At 42.6% G+C, this 16,304-nt stretch overlaps 1 protein-coding gene across 1 annotated transcript in view; it reads right to left on the bottom strand.

Annotated features, from left to right (window-relative positions):
- The window catches only part of LOC309551107 (putative cation-transporting ATPase 13A4), a 186,724-nt gene that overhangs the window by 9,989 nt on the left and 160,431 nt on the right, over window positions 1-16,304 (bottom strand). The window contains exons 25-27 of the mRNA XM_082251554.1: window positions 15,156-15,228; window positions 9,178-9,352; window positions 2,391-2,587 (exon numbers count right to left, since the gene is read on the bottom strand). Of these exons, the coding sequence (XP_082107680.1) occupies window positions 2,391-2,587; window positions 9,178-9,352; window positions 15,156-15,228 (445 nt within the window). The remainder of the gene's footprint in view (window positions 1-2,390; window positions 2,588-9,177; window positions 9,353-15,155; window positions 15,229-16,304) is intronic.

Raw genomic sequence — 16,304 nt, 5'->3', positions numbered from 1 at the left:
AGGGCCAATCTCCTGGGACATCCAAACATTTATAATTGCATGGGCGCATAGTAAAACTTGCACACAGTAGTCATAGATAGTTGGACACATCCAAAAGACATGAAGAAAATCTGCATTGAAGCTGAAGCACCTCCAACATTCACTAGACTGATTTGCTGAGAACTTTCCTACACTGGCTGGCGCAAGATCATTGCCATGAAGATTTTTAAATTGCAGAAGTTTATCTCCGGCTGAGTTTAAATGGCCGAAGGGATCATTCCATATATCCCCTCAATCATCATCATTATCCAGGGTGGGGAGGCCCAGAGCCCATTTTTCCCTACATCAGGGGTAATAAATTAAAATTCAAGGAGGTCCGGTTGCTAAAATTTTCTTTGGGCCGAGGTCTGAATCTGAAGTCTGTCCTAGGACTCAGAAAGATGGGCAAAACAAAAACGTGTCCATCAGCGTTGCTCTTAACATAAAATATGCCCATTAGAGTGCCCCTTAACATAAAATGTGCCCATCAGCGTGACCCTTAACATAAAATAAGGGGCACGCTGATGGGCACATTTTATGTTAGGGGACACTCTGATGGGCATATTTTATGTTAGGGGGCACTCTGATGGGCATATTTTATGTTAGGGGCACTCTGATTGGCACATTTTATGTTAAGGGGCACGCTGATGATGGGCAAAACAAAACGTGTAAATCAGCGTTGCTCTTAACATAAAATATGCCCATTAGATTGCCCCTTAACATAAAATGTGCCCATCAGCGTGCCCCTTAACATAAAATATACCCATTAGAGTGCCCCTTAACATAAAATATGCCCATCAGCGTGACCCTTAACATAAAATAAGGGGCAAGCTGATGGGCACATTTTATGTTAGGGGCACTCTGATGGGCAGAACAAAATGTGCCCACCAGCGTGACCCCTAACATTAAATATGCCCATCAGCGTGCCCCTTAGCATAACATTTGCCCATCAGCGTGACCCTTAACATAAAATAAGGGTCACACTGATGGGCACATTTTATGTTAGGGGGCACTCTGATGGGCAAAACAAAACGTGTAAATCAGCGTTGCTCTTAACATAAAATATGCCCATTAGAGTACCCCTTAACATAAAATATGCCCATCAGCGTGCCCCTTAGCATAAAATATGCCCATCAGAGTGCCCCTTAGTATAAAATATGCCCATCAGCGTGACCCTTAACATAAAATAAGAAGCACGCTGATGGGCATATTTTATGTTAGGGGGCACTCTGATGGGCACATTTTATGTTAGGGGGCACTCTGGTGGGCAAAACAAAATGTATAAATCAGCGTTGCGCTTAACATAAAATATGTCCATTAGAGTGCCCCTTAACATTAAATATGCCCATTAGAGTGCCCCTTAACATAAAATATGCCTATTAGAGTGCCCCTTAACATTAAATATGCCCATTAGAGCGCCCCCTAACATAAAATAAGGGGCACACTGATGGGCACATTTTATTTTAGGGGGTACTCTGATGGGCACATTTTTTTTTTTTTATGGGGCACTCTAATGACCACTACAAAATATGCCCATCAATCTGCACACTTTAAAAACCTCCCATCGGCTTTAAGTGCAGCTATGAAATTGGGGACCACATTGCTTTCTCCCCTTGTGCTCCACATACCTAGAGCCAGGAGCCGAGCCAGAAGCCGCGAGCAGGGGGGCGGGGCGCGCCCATAATGTCACGCCCCAACTCGCTGCCTGGCTGAATAGGAGCCGCAGTCAGGAGCAGGGGGCGGGGTGCACGCATGATGTCACGCCCCCTAATCGCGGCCCGACAGGACACTGGCCGGGAGCCGCAGTAAGGTGGGGGTGTGGCGCACACACAGCACGTCATTGGTTGCTGGGACACCCGCGGTCCCAGCAAACCAATGACTGAATACAAGAGGCTCGAGAAGGCTAGGAGGGTAGGAGCCATGCATGACGTAATTGAATGTATTGGAATAAGTAACCATTCAGCAGGGAATACCTAATTTTCAGTACATCAAAGAGTGGAAATGTATTGTCCAGAAACAAATTCCCTAGAATCTTAATCCCTCTTGTTTCCAAGAAATCCAAGAATTTGGAAGAGATTCTGGAGATTCAGATTGTTCCAAAGAGGAGTATGTAGGAACCATCGATTAGTATGAGCTAGGAGAAGCACTCTGAGTCTGTATCTCGCTCTAATACTAGAACGCATCGTTCAAGTAAGGGGGTAGAAGGCTCAGGAACCACTATAAGGGAGCAATTGCAGTACCTCATAAGAACCCAAGACCACCACCTCTGTCACCACTGACATGTATTCTTTATTTGTCACAAACCCCCAATGCAGCACAGGGCAGATTCACCTTTTTTAAAATCTCCTGAATGTTATAGGTATTTTACTTACAGTTCTTATAAATAGGTTGTCTAAATGGCTTCCCTTTTGAGAACACAAAGGCTACAATGAGGCAATTAATAGTGCTCAGTAGCCAGACAGTGGTGTTTTCATAGCTTTGGTATTCAGTCTTTTCAGGCAGGGACATGGAGGTATCATTGCCACTACTCAGATTAAATGAGGTACTATTATTGGCTGGATCGCAGGCTCTGGAGGGTGGAAAGAACAAATAGGTTAGCTGTAGGATCTTTAGACATATATTTGGAAAGTCAAAGAAATTACTATACAGTTTTGCAAGTTTATTTGAGCATACATAAATCAGACATCTGTATATTTTACCACTCCTAATTTGTAAATATACTTGACAGTGAAAAGGTGTTTCATTTACAGCTAAAAAATCAAACTTAGTTTAGACAAATTATGTCAGTGGACTACGGGGTGGCTAAGAACCCAAAATAGTAAGATTGGGTACACTGAGGTTATATTGCTTTAACATGGCCATTTGGCATTTTTTTTTTTTTTAAAAAGCAAGAGTCTGGAGAACACTGGTCATCAACAGAAATCTAGAAAACCATAATTTAGGAAACCACACTGAACAAAAAAACACAACAAATTATAGTTGTTTTCCTTTTTTAACGACTTTTTGCAGAAAAAAACTGCTGCCTAAACAAATATTTTTTGAATCATGCGTTGTTTTATAGATAGGATTGTGAAAAACTGTGAAATTGTTATAGGATCTATTACATGATCGCAGATTGTGCCTATGCAGACTAAGCAGTCTGTCAACCTCTCATTGAAAGAATTACAATTATGGACAAAAGTGACATATGTTTGCAGTTATAAAAAATGTTTTATGATCATCACTGATATGCTACTTGCAGCATTCTGTGAATGCAAGACAATTACAACCACTTAAGTTCACTGCAAAAGACCCTATTTAACATATTGGTCGTTACTACAAGGTTATTGGATAGCTTTCAGGCTTTTAGAAATGTGGTTTACCATCGTTCCCTATTTTTTCACATTAGAAAAAATATGTTGGTGTGATTTATTGATCAACAAAAAATCTTTTATTAAATGGGCTATCTAAGAAGTAGTAAAATAATGAAAAGCCCAATTTAAAATAAGTTGGGGTCATTGTGCGGATTTGACAAACATCCGAACATTTAGAATAAAAATTGCCATATTTTCTCTAATGTACAATAAGTAGTTCCTATTTCATCAGCACCACCTAGTGGCCCTGATGTTTTTTTTTTATCTTCATAAATACAGTACATCAATAAGGAAAAAATGCATTATGCCGACTTGGTGGCACTGACTATATTCTAAATGTGCTGATGTTTTTCACATCTGCACAAACATAACAAAGGTTTTATAAATAGACCCCTAAAGTCCATTAAAGTGTTACTAAACCCACAACAGTAAAACCAGTCAGTATATGCAGTAAAGCATGCTTTTTATACTCACTGTGGAACCTAATGGGTAATCTTGTGCATCCTCCCCTTCTTTTACTATCCCCAATTCATCTGCTGATAGCACACAGCCCTAGGATGCACTCTGCACATGCTCTGTTTTGATGTGTATTGTTAGAGAGTTTTTTTTTTTTGTTATGGAAGGGTGCATGTAATCAGCACAGGGCCAATCGGCACTGTCCAGACAGAGGATCAGGGGTCATGCAGACTCATAGGATAGTCAGGAGAATGAAAACTCTTTCTATAAGCTTTAACCAGACACTGATAGAAGTCACAAGACTGCTAAAGTACCTTGAAAAAGTATTCATACCCCTTGAAATTTTCCACATTTTGTCATGTTACAACCAAAAATGTAAATATATTTTATTGGGATTTTATGTGGTAGACCAACACAAAGTGGCACATAATTGTGAAGTGGAAGGAAAATGATTTTCACATTTTTTACAAATAAATATGTGAAAAGTGTGGCGTGCATTTATATTCAGCCCCCTTTATTACCCCTAACTAAAAACTACTGGAACCAATTTCCTTCAGAAGCCACCTAATTAGTAAATAGAGTCCACCTGTGTGTAATTTATCCTCAGTATAAATACAGCTGTTCTGTGAAGCCCTCGGAGGTTTGTTAAAGACCCTTAGTGAATAAACAGCATCATGAAGGCCAAGGAAACAAACAAGACAGGTAAGGGATAAAGTTCTGGAGAGGTTTAAAGCAGGGTTAGGTTATAAAAAAATATCCTAAGCTTTGAACATCTCTCAGAGCACTGTTCAATCCATCATCTGAAAATGGAAAGAGTATGGCACAACTGCAAACCTACCAAGACATGGTCGTCCACCTAAACTGACAGGCCGTGCAGGGAGAACATTAATCAGAGAAGCAGCCAAGAGGCCCATGTCAACTCTGGAGGAGCTGCAGAGATCCACAGCTCAGGTTGGACAATCTGTCCACAGGATAATTATTATTTGTGCACTCCACAAATCTGGCTTTTATGGAAGAGTGGCAAGAAGAAAACCTTTTGTTGAAAGAAAGCCATAAGAAGTCCGTTTGCAGTTTGCGAGAAACCATGTGGGGGACACAGCAAACACATGGAAGAAGGTGCTCTGGTCAGATGAGACCAAAATTGGCCTAAAAGCAAAACGCTATATGTGGTGGAAAACTAACACTGCACATCACCCTGAACATCACCCTGAAAACACCATCCCCACCGTGATAGATGGTGGTGGCAGCATAATGTTGTGATGCGTTTCTTCCATAGGGACAGGGAAGCTGGTCAGAGTTGATGAGGGAAGATGAATGGAGCCAAATACAGGGCTGTCTTAAAATAAAACCTGTTAAAGTCTGCAGAAGACTTGGGACTGGGGTGGAGGATCACCTTCCAGCAGGACAACGACCCTAAACATACAGTAAGAGCTACAATGGAATGGTTTAGATCAAAGCATATTCATGTTAGAATGGCCCAGTCAAAGTACAGACCTAAATCCAATAGAGAATCTGTGGCAAAACTTGAAAATTCCTGTTCACAACCTGACAGAGCTTGAACTATTTTGCAAAGAAGAATGGGCATAAATGTCACTCTCTAGATGTGCAAAGCTGGTAGAGACATCCCCAAAAAGACTTGCAGCTGTATTTACAGCAAAAGGTGGCTTTACAAAGTTCTGACTCAGGGGGACTGAATAAAAATGCATGCCACACTTTTCAGATATTTATTTGTAAAAAAATGTGAAAGACATTTATCATCATTTTCATTCCTTTTTTTTTTTTTTTTTTCTTTCCCCTTTTTTTCTTTTTTAATGTATCTTTTATTGAGAAATATATGTATTATTACAACCAAAAATAAAAAGGGAGAGAGGGAGAAGAAAAAAAAAAGAAGAGGGGAGGTATGGCCTCCATATACGAAACCTGTTTGAAGAGCATGTAAATTGTCCCTACGCAAAAGTACAGTTATGACTGACTCCCGTGAAATGTCCTAACAATTAACCACTTAAGCCCCGGAGGATTTGGCTGCTAAACGACCAGGGGCTATTTTGCGATTCGGCACTGCGTGACTTTAACGGACAATTGCGCGGTTGTGCGACGCTGTACCTAAACGAATTTGGCGTCCTTTTTTTCCCACAAACAGAGCTTTCTTTTGGCGGTATTTGATCACCTGTGCGATTTTTTGATCACGCGCTATAAACAAAAAAAGAGCGTCAATTTTGCAAAAATAGCAATATTTTTCCCTTTTTTTTATATGAAATTCCCCCCAAAAAAAATGTAAAAATCAAAATCTTTTAACATTTTCGGCCAATTTGTTTTATGCTACCTATGTTTGGTAAAAAAAAAAAATCGCAAAAAGCGTATTTTGATTGGTTTGCGCAAAAGTTATTGCGTTTACTGACTAAGGGAAAGATTTTTGTCATTTTTGTTGTTTTTTTTTTTAACGCGTAATGGCGGCGATCTGCAATTTTTTTTGTGGTACTGCGACATTGGGACGGACAGATCGGACCCTTGACTGACATTTTTGACACTTTTGGGGTTACCAGTGACATTTCTACAGTAATCAGTGCTATATATATGCACTGTTACTGTAAAAATACACTGGTAGTGAAGGGGTTAACTTTATTTGAGAGGGAGGGGCTGTGTGTGTCCCTAGGGGCGTGATTCTTACTGTGATTGGCTGTGGCTTCAGCTGTATGCAGAGTGATCAACGGATCTACATAGTAGATCCATATGATCAGCTCTCATACAGAGGGGAGAATGACAGGCAGCTTGTGTACACAAGCTGCCTGACTTTCTCCCTCTCCCCCGCCGATCGCAGAGTGGCCGGTCACACGCGCGGGGGGGTCCGTGACCACGCGGGAGCGGGAGCGCGCCTCCGGCGGCGCGCGCTCGCTCCCTAGACCCTCACAAGCTAGTGACGTAGCCCTACGTCACTTTGCCTGTGAGGGGCTGACCGCCGACGTAGATCGGCGTGCAGCGGTCGGCAAGTGGTTAAATACATAAACCACAAAAGAAGGCATCTTAGTGTTCATAGGTATTCAGTATTCAAGCGGATTGTTAGAACCCATCAGATCATATGTTTAAGCGGAGGCCTTTACAGAAAAAAAAAAAAAAAGAAGGGGGAAAAAAAAAAAAAAAGGAAACGGGTTAATAAAAGGAGAGAAGGGAGGGGGTGGGAGAAGAGGGGGGGGGGGAAGTCCCTTGGTGTATTTCAGTCATAACCTTCTATCCTGAAGAGGTACTAGCCAGATGCGATGCGTATGAGCTGGATTGGGTAAATGTTACCCACCCAGACCAAATCATCCGGGCCAGGGGTGCCTGGCCACGAAGGTCCATAGTCATATCCTCCAGATAATAAATATGGTCAACCGCGCGCAGCCACTCCAGTATCGAAGGAACTGCGGGCTGCTTCCAATATTCCAGGATTAAAGCTTTGGCTGCGTTTAAAAGGTGAGGAGTAATAGATTTACGATATTGTGTAAATTGAGTTTTAGTATTATGGAACAGAACTGTGAACAGATCTTTCGCGATCGGTGAACCCTGGATTATTTCAACTAAGGATAGCACTGTATTCCAAAATGGGCGAATCGCAGGGCAAAACCACCATATATGCGCGTGTGTGGCTCTGAGCCCGCATCCTCTCCAGCAAGTGTCCGAGAGAGATGGAAACATCATCATTTTCCTTCCAATTCAAAATTATGTGCCACTTTGTGTTGGTCTATCACATAAAATCCCAATAAAATAAGTTTTTGGTTGTAACGTGACAAAATGTGGAAAATTGCAGCAAGGGGTAGGAATACTTTTTCAATGTACTGTATAGGTTATACTGCTGATGAGAAAAGGTATTTAGGAGTTGATATTTACCAAAATAATTGCTTTCCATGTTCTGTGTACTGTGAGGGACCATATATAGTGAATGCGGGGTCCTGGGTTTAGTAACACTTTAAGATTGATGTCACACACAAATCAGCATGGCACAGGTCAGCATTAGGGATGATCGAACGGTTCGGGTCGACCATCGGTTCGAACCGAACATTTGGTGTTCAAAATTCGGCCACCAGAACCGCCCAAAATGCAATGGGACAGGAACTGGGCTTTAAAAGCCCATGATTGGCCCAGAAACATCAGTAAAATGTGATTGGAGTGACTATGGGGTCCAGAGGCCAATCAGGAGTGAATACGCCCCCCAGTATATAAAATAGCCCCGCCAAAACTCTAGCACTGTAATACAGAGGCTGTGGAAGGGAGTGGAAGCATTTCTGTTACTCCTGCTGCTTGTAAAGCTCCAGTGTCATTTTGCAATTATTAGTGTGAGGAAAGGGATATGCATTGTAGTTAGGGTACTATATACCACTATAGTTAGATTCAATAATCTAGTTTTTGTCGGGATAGCTTTATGTGTCAGGGTGACCGTAGTGTAGTTTAGGGTGACCTGACTCTGTCATGTCAGGGTGACCGTAATGTAGTTTAGGTGACCTGACTCTGCCATGTCAGGGTGACCGTAGTGTAGTTTAAGTGACCTGACTCTGCCATGTCAGGGTGACCGTAGTGTAGTTTAGGGTGAACTGACTCTGCCATGTCAGGGTGACCGTAGTGTAGTTTAGGGTGAACTGACTCTGCTATGTCAGGGTGACCGAACTCTGCTATGTCAGGGTGACCATAGTGTAGTTTAGGGTGAACTGACTCTGCCATGTCAGGGTGACCCCACTATGCAGATTCTGGGTTAGGGGTATACATATATATATATATATATATATATATATATATATATATATATCAAAAACGACAATTTTTAAGAACTTTTTTTGCCTGATTCATAGTCCCTGGGGAATGACCCAGAACCCTAGGCACTTTTTAGGGGCATTTATTGGGTTTTAGGGCTTCAAAATTGTGTTTTTTGATTCCAGAAGTTCGGGTCCCATTGATTTCAATGGGGTTCTGGAATCCGAACCGAACTTTTTGGAAATTCGGGTGTTCTGGGCGAACCAAACTTTTCAAAAGTTCGATCATCCCTAGTCAGCATTACCAAACCATTATTATTAGTAAAAAATAAATAAAACATTTCTTGCTTTGTATAAAAAAAATGCTATTTTCCAGCTCATATTCTAGGCAGCTTAGGTCACGTGATTTCTTCTACTAATTAATATTGCAGAAGTCTATTGTTTTCAATTAGCAGTGAGACAAAAGGCCCAAAATGCTAGATATTTACAAACTAAACAATTACATTTAAGAGACTATATCATTGAATATATTTTTTTTATCATGTATCATCCTAGGTAATCTAAAGTAACCTGGTAAGAAGACATAAGTGGCCCTGGCGCTAACTGATCCAGCCCTGACCTTTTCTTACCTAAAGATATCACTGGAGCTGTACCACAGCTGGTGTTGTACAATGACAAAGCCACAGATTTGTAAAATAAGACTGAAGACAATATTTAGCACCACAGAGAGTAATAGTGGAGGCGAGATTAGCTGGGCTGGAGGCCTGTATGAGGCCAGTTTTGGGTATGCTTGATTCAAACTCACTGAAATGAAAAAGCGAATAGTTAGTACTTAGGTCTAAAAATACTTAAACCACCAAGTTCCTGTGTCCAGAATGCTAAAATAAGTGTATGTAAAGCTAAAACTATTTTTTTACACTATTTTGAATAGAATGGTAAAATCTATCAGTTTTTTTTTTTTTTTTTTTTGCTTGTTTCGGAAGACAACAGAGAAAGTGAAAACTCTCCAAAGTGAAGTGGAAGATTTCATGTTCTGGTGAACTTAAAGTAGAATTTAATATATAGATTATATAGAGGTATTAGTAAGGATATTAGTATAGGATATATATAGGATATAAGGGAGGGTTAAAACCCCTGTCAGATTTTTTTTCACCATCTGTGTCCCATTGTGGAGATATCTCTTCACTTCCTGTCCCATAGCCAAACAGGAAGTGAGCAGAAATCCCTGCAAATGAAGGGAATTCCTTGGGGACCCCCAAGTAACCAGACCTTGTGTCCCCATTGAAAGATTTTCCCTCTATTACTTTTCATGGGACAACTCAAACTTTGGGATTTTCCTTTACTTTCACTTTCAATGATAATGGTAAACAGGACAAAAAGGGAGGTTGAATCTCCTTACTGGGGACAAAAAAACTGACAGGGGTTCTAATCCCTCTCCACTCTATCCAAAACTTAAAAAAATTAGATTTTTGACTTTCCGTAAAATCCATTTCTCTGATGTTCATTGACGGACACAGCCCCTGTCATTCTTAACCATTAGGTTATGCTGCCCCCTACAGTGACACTAGGCAGAAAAAACTCCTGGGTACACCCATGGGCAGTCCCAGGGGGTATACTCCCTCTCCCTGCTATAGTCACTCAGTTTTGTTACGAGCAGTTTCAGGAGAATTATAACTCCAGAGGGGTGGGTGCTGTGTCCGTCAATGAACATCAGGTTAATGGATTTTACAGCAAGTCAAAAATCACATTTTCTCTTTCGTTCATTGACAGACACAGCTCCTGTCATTCTTGACCATTGGGATGTCCAAAGCAGTGTCAAACATGAGGGGGGGGAAACAGCAAAAAATTCCCAAAGCTAAACATTAGCCAACCAGGAAACAGGGACTCAACCAAAACAACTGGAGCCCACCTGAAAAACCAATACACCCTCAAAGAGGATCAGGTCCTCTTAAACAGCAGTCTGCAAAACCTTGCTGCCAAAGGAAACATCCGCAGATGCCAACACATCCACTTTATAAAACTTTGTAAAAGTGTGCACCGACAACCGGGTGGTTGACTTGCAAACCTGCGTCACTGACGCTTGATGACAGAAGGCCCAGGAGGCACAAAGTGCCCTAGTAGAGTGTGCCTTGACAGGGAAAGGAGGAACCTGACCCCTGATGATATAGGCCTGAACCACCGTCTGTCTGATCCATCTGGAAATGGTCGCAGAGAAAGCGGACAACCCTTTGTGAGGTCCATCCGTGTGCACAAATAGAGAGTCTTACTTCCTGAAAGACTCCGTAGCTGCCAGGTACACCCTAATTGCCCGGACCACATCCAAGGTATGCAACGCAATTTCCTTAGGATGTTTGGGTCTTGGACACGGGGAAGGCAACACAAGGTCTTCATTCAAATGAAAGTCAGAGACCACCTTAGGAAGGAAGGACAAATAGGAGCGAAGCACCACCAAATAAGGTGAATGACAGAAAATTACCCCTGTTCCGACACCCTGCACGCAGAAGTAATAGCCACCAAAAAGTCCACCTTCTGGTACAGCGTAAGCAGGGGAATCTCCTAAATATTTGCATAGGGAGGCTCCTGTAGAGCTGAAAGCACCTAATTAAAACCCCAAGGCGGCAACAGAGCTCGCATTGGAGGAACCAAATGTTGGACACCCTGAAGAAAAGTACGCACCAGGGAGTGTGCTGCCAAAGGTCATTGGAAAGAAACACCAAGACTGATACCTGGCCCTTGATTGTACTCAAGGCCAGTTTCTGTTAAACCCCACATTAAAGGAATGTTAAGATCAAAGCTACCAAGAAGGAGCAAGGATGAACCCCAAGAGACTCACACCACGCAATGTACGTTTTCCACGTACGATGGTAGATCTTCCTAGAAGTAGATTTCCTAGCTTTTAACAAAGTAGGAATCACCGACTCAGACAAACCTATCTTTAGCAACTGGCATTCAACAGCCAAGCCGTCAAAGCCAGCGACTGTAAAGTGGGATGAAGGATCGGTCCTTGGGACAGCAGACCCTCCCTGAAAGGAAGCTTCCAAGAACGTCTGCGACCAGCTGCACTAGATCAGTGTACCAGGCCCGGCGAGGCCAGACCGGAATCACTTCTACCTCAATCCTGCGTAGGAGTCTGGGCAGAAGCTTGAGATCAGACAATACTGACCCCATGGGGCCACCAGCGCATCTGTGGCATCTGCCAGGGGATCCCCTAACCTAGCAATAAACCTCTGCACCTTTCTGTTGAGCAGAGATGCCAACAGACCCACCTTTGGGTGCCCCACCCGGGAGACACAGCTGATGAAACCCCTTTGGATGAAGGGACCACTCCCCTTGGTCCAACACCTGCCGACTGAGGTAATCCGCCTGCCAATTTCCCACCCTGGGAATGTGCACAGCGGAGAGGCTGGAACGAACCATTCTGCCCACCTTAGAATGCCGGCTACCTTCAGAGCTGACAGGGAACTTCCTGTGCCCCCTTGGTGATTGACATAAGCCCCGGCCATGGCATTGTCCAATTGAATGCGCACTGGGCATCCCTGAAGATGATCCGTCCAATGATCCAGACACCGTCTGATTGTTTGGAGTTCCAGGACATTGGTCGGTAGTCTGGACTCTCCCCTGAGCAGAATGCTTGCCGAGGACACCTCCCCAGCCAGACAGGCTGGCATCTGTGGTGAGTCTGGTGACCACTGTCCAATGCAAGGGGAGGAAGGTTTTTTCCAGCTGAAGCACCGGAGAGCAAAGCCAACATATCAGGGACTTCTTTGTTCCCAGACTCCGCCAGATCGGATTGTCCAGAGACTGCGGAGTCTTGTCCCACTTGGTCAGAATCTCCCTTTGCAGGGACCTCCTATGGAACTGTGCAAACGGAACCGCCTCAAAAGGTAGATGCCATCGGGCCCAGCACCCACATCCAAGTCCAGAGGGATGATCATTTGTTGAACTGCAGGAGGCGAACTGCAGCCTGCGATTTCTGGAGTTTGTCCAGAGGAAGGAGCTATGGCCGAGTCCAGAGTCAGGCCCAAATAGTCCAGCTTTGTGGAATGAACCAGGGCAGACCTTTGAAGATTCAGAATCCAGCCAAACTCTCGCAGAGTTCATATTGTGATCTCCAGGTTCTCCACCAGAGCAGAGGAATACTCTGCTCGCAGAAGGAGATCGCCCAAGTAGCTCAGTACCGCGATCCTGCATTGGCATAACAAGGCTAACACCGGAGCCAACACTTTTGTGAAGAAGCACAGGCAAGACCAACGGGTAATGCCACAAACTGATAATGCTCCTCTCCCACAGCAAAGCAGAGAAAATGCAGGTAACTGGAACATATTGGAATGTGAAGATAGACATCCTTGATATCTATAGAGGCAAGGAAATCCCCCTGATGCACCACCGTTCAAATGGACACCATTCTGAACTTCTGTACCCATGCAAAGCAGTTTAGCGCCTTGAGATCCAGGATTGGACGCACTTTGCCTTCCTTCCTGGGGACCGTGAACAGATTTGAGTGAAAACGTTCCAAAGTCGGAACTGGGACAATCTCCCCTTGAAGAAACAGGTCTTGTACCACCCCAAACAGACCCTGCAACCGGTCTGTGGACAGGCGCAGCTTGGAAGGAAAAAACCTTGCCAGGGGACAAGAGCGAAACTTGATCTTGTAACCAGACAGAATTACTTTGTAGGTGCCTGCAGGAAGGAGGGGAACCCGGAGGTCCGACCGTCCCAAGAAGGGGCCCACGTCTACCCCAAAACCCTCCACGGGTAGTGGGGGGACAGCTACTCACCATAGCAGGAACCAGGTGGGCACCACTCCAGAAAGATCCTCCTCTCCATCAAAATGGAGGGGCTGTCGGCCAAGAGGAACGCTGTGACTTGAGGAGCCCTGCAAGGTGTCTAACTCGCAGGGCGAGCCCCCATCCAGTGGGGCTATGTCACAGATGACCTAGAGTGGAGCAAAGGCCTGAGCGTGCTCACTGGCCAGACTGGGGAGACCACTGGATCCAGATTATCCAGCCCGTCGCCCAGTCCGGCAGTTGATAGAAGATCTCACAGGAAAAATCCAGGAGGAAAAAATGTTCTATCTAAAACATTTTGCCAGGACCAAAGATCCCAACAAGGAACTAGGTCCTTACTCCTGACTAGGCAGAAAAAACTGTGACTATAGCAGGGAGAGGGAGTATACCCCCTGGGACTGCCCATGATTGTAGCCAGAAGTTTTTCCTGCCTAGTGTCCTACTCCTGTAGGGGGCAGCATAACCCAATAGTCAAGAATGACATGAGCTGTGTCAGTCAATGAATGAAAGAGAAAAATGTTTTGCCTTTAGTTATACTTTAAAGTGGAACTATACTGCTGAGTGCCACCAACCAAAATTGCCACTTAATTCATTTTAATATTTAAAGCAAACTCCCATCCATCCAGGTCTTCATGCTTTACATTGCTGAGAAATCACTTAGAAAAAACCCCCTTAGCATTTCTGGCCTGTCCATCTTGAGTAAGGGCAGATGATTCATATAGCATTTACTTTGTGGAATCCATCTGCCCTTAGCTCAAGCATACAGACAGGAGGGAGTGCTTAGCCAAGAAAATCCCTCCTGAAGACTCCTGGGATGGATGAAATAATTTGCCTAGTCCTGAAAGCAAGGAAGTAACTGAAATGTAAAAAAAAAAAGAAAAGGTTTAAAACAAGTAAATAGGATATACTTTCCTATCGGTTTACTAATACTAGAAGCATAAGGATTACAAATAATCTGGGGGAAAAGAGATTTAATCTCCAAATACGGAAAGGCTTTTTCAAAGTAAAAGTTGTGAAAATGTGGACTAGACTCCATCAAGGTGGTTCTGCCCAGCTCAGTAGATTGTTTAAAGAAAGGCCTGGATTCTTTCTTAGATACACATAATATTACAGGATACTAATCTTTATAGATAACGTTGATCCAGGGAACATTCAACTGTCTCTTGGGGGATCAAGAAGGATTTTTTTCCTCTGCTGGAGCAAATTGGATCATGCTTAATTGTGGTTTTTTGCCTTCCTCTGAATCAACTGTTGGTAAAGAAGAAGTATATATAGGATTGTATAATATTTTTTTTCCCTTATATTAGTTGAACTGGATGGACTTGTGTCTTTTTTTTTTCAATCAGACGAACTATGTAACTATGTTGATTAGTGAAGTGTCACTTTAAGATTGTAGATTTTTCTTCACTTTCAGTCCTGGTGACAGCACTCACCAGGACAAATGAAAACACATTTTCCAAGTCAGAACACAGACAGCAATGAGAACTTCACTCAGATTCTACCCCCTTATCCAAAACGAAAAAAAAGTTTTAGCTTTTAATACATTTTAGTTAAAATGTGTGGGTCCCTTGGTTGCCAACTTCATGCTTCGAAGTGCAAAGTTGTGTCAAATAAATATGCAAGTTAATTTTCATTTTAATTTGTAGAAAGCACATGTTGATCAATTTTAGGTGATGTAAACTGATGCTCCCTCATAAATGAATAAAAAATTAGGTTTAAAAAAGTAAAGCACAAACTAAAACATAAAATGGACGATAACGCAGAACCAAAGTGAGTTTTTGCAGAGGACTGGTGAGCAAGAAGCATAAACTGCCACTTACTTGTCACGCTGATCACGGTTGTTATTGCCAGATCTTGGAAGAGGAATTGATAATTTGCTAAAGAGTTCTTTTGCTAAAGAACAAAAAACAAAATAGGTTATAAATATATGTGTCTGGGTTAACTAAATGCACATAAATTCAGTTGGTTACACCCAGATTGTAATTCAAATCTGATCAGTCCAATCAAAAAAATTACCAGTGACTTTTCAGTGTGAGGGTTCTCCCTAAACAATTGCATCTAACCAGGTAGACTGTCATACTACACAGGTATTGTTAACCGTTAGTAACTATCAATTGATGATGTTGCGGATCAAGTCTGAAGCATTATTTGACAACTTGTGGTTTGTGTTGAGATAAGATAAACTGCACAACTATAGTACTCTCCTTCCCAAATCCAAATCATCCCCTTTACAAATTGATTGCCTATCTTTATCCATCAAACAGGAAAACTAAACAAGAAAACTATATTATATTTTCAGTGAATGTATAATTTTCATCAATATTGTGAAGTTTCCATTAAAGTATTTTTTTTAATTTTCATTATTTTTGCTTGCAGTTTCATATTTGCATGCTAATTGTGTATTTCATATTAGGCTGGGATCACACCTATGCAAATTGGATGTGTGTTTTTTCCCACATCCAATTCGCATGACAGGAGACTGTGACGGGCTCTCAATGGAGCCGGTTCACACACCTCAGGGGTGGCTGTGGTCCGCACTGAAAAACGTTTCTGTGCATCTTCTGGTCTGTTTCAGCTCCGAATTAAGGCAAAGATTTGGACCGGATTTGCACCTGAAAATGGAGAACAGAGGCGCACCGGACCCCCTGCTGTAAGCCGCGGCTGCAGCCAGTGTGAAAACGGCCTAAAGGATCTAGCATCTCCAATTAGTGGAAATCTATAAATGCTGCAACTACTGAAATAAAAATGGTATGCCATATAGAAAGAGGGCCAGCAAAGCACAATCACTGTCCAGCACTACAAAGCAGGAGCTGCAGGCTACATATGTAACAAATTCCTTTGATGTAATTCTATTGGTACACATTGTTAAATTGCTTACATTTAGCTTACCACATCCACAGGTTTAAATAAATCTAAAAAATACTATATACAGTAAATTATCTAAAAGTCAATTTTTGGCTAAAACATTT

Source organism: Pelophylax lessonae (assembly GCF_965119305.1).
Source record: "Pelophylax lessonae genome assembly, chromosome: 3".
Lineage (NCBI taxonomy): Eukaryota > Metazoa > Chordata > Amphibia > Anura > Ranidae > Pelophylax > Pelophylax lessonae.
This window is presented reverse-complemented; position numbering and strand designations above follow the sequence as displayed.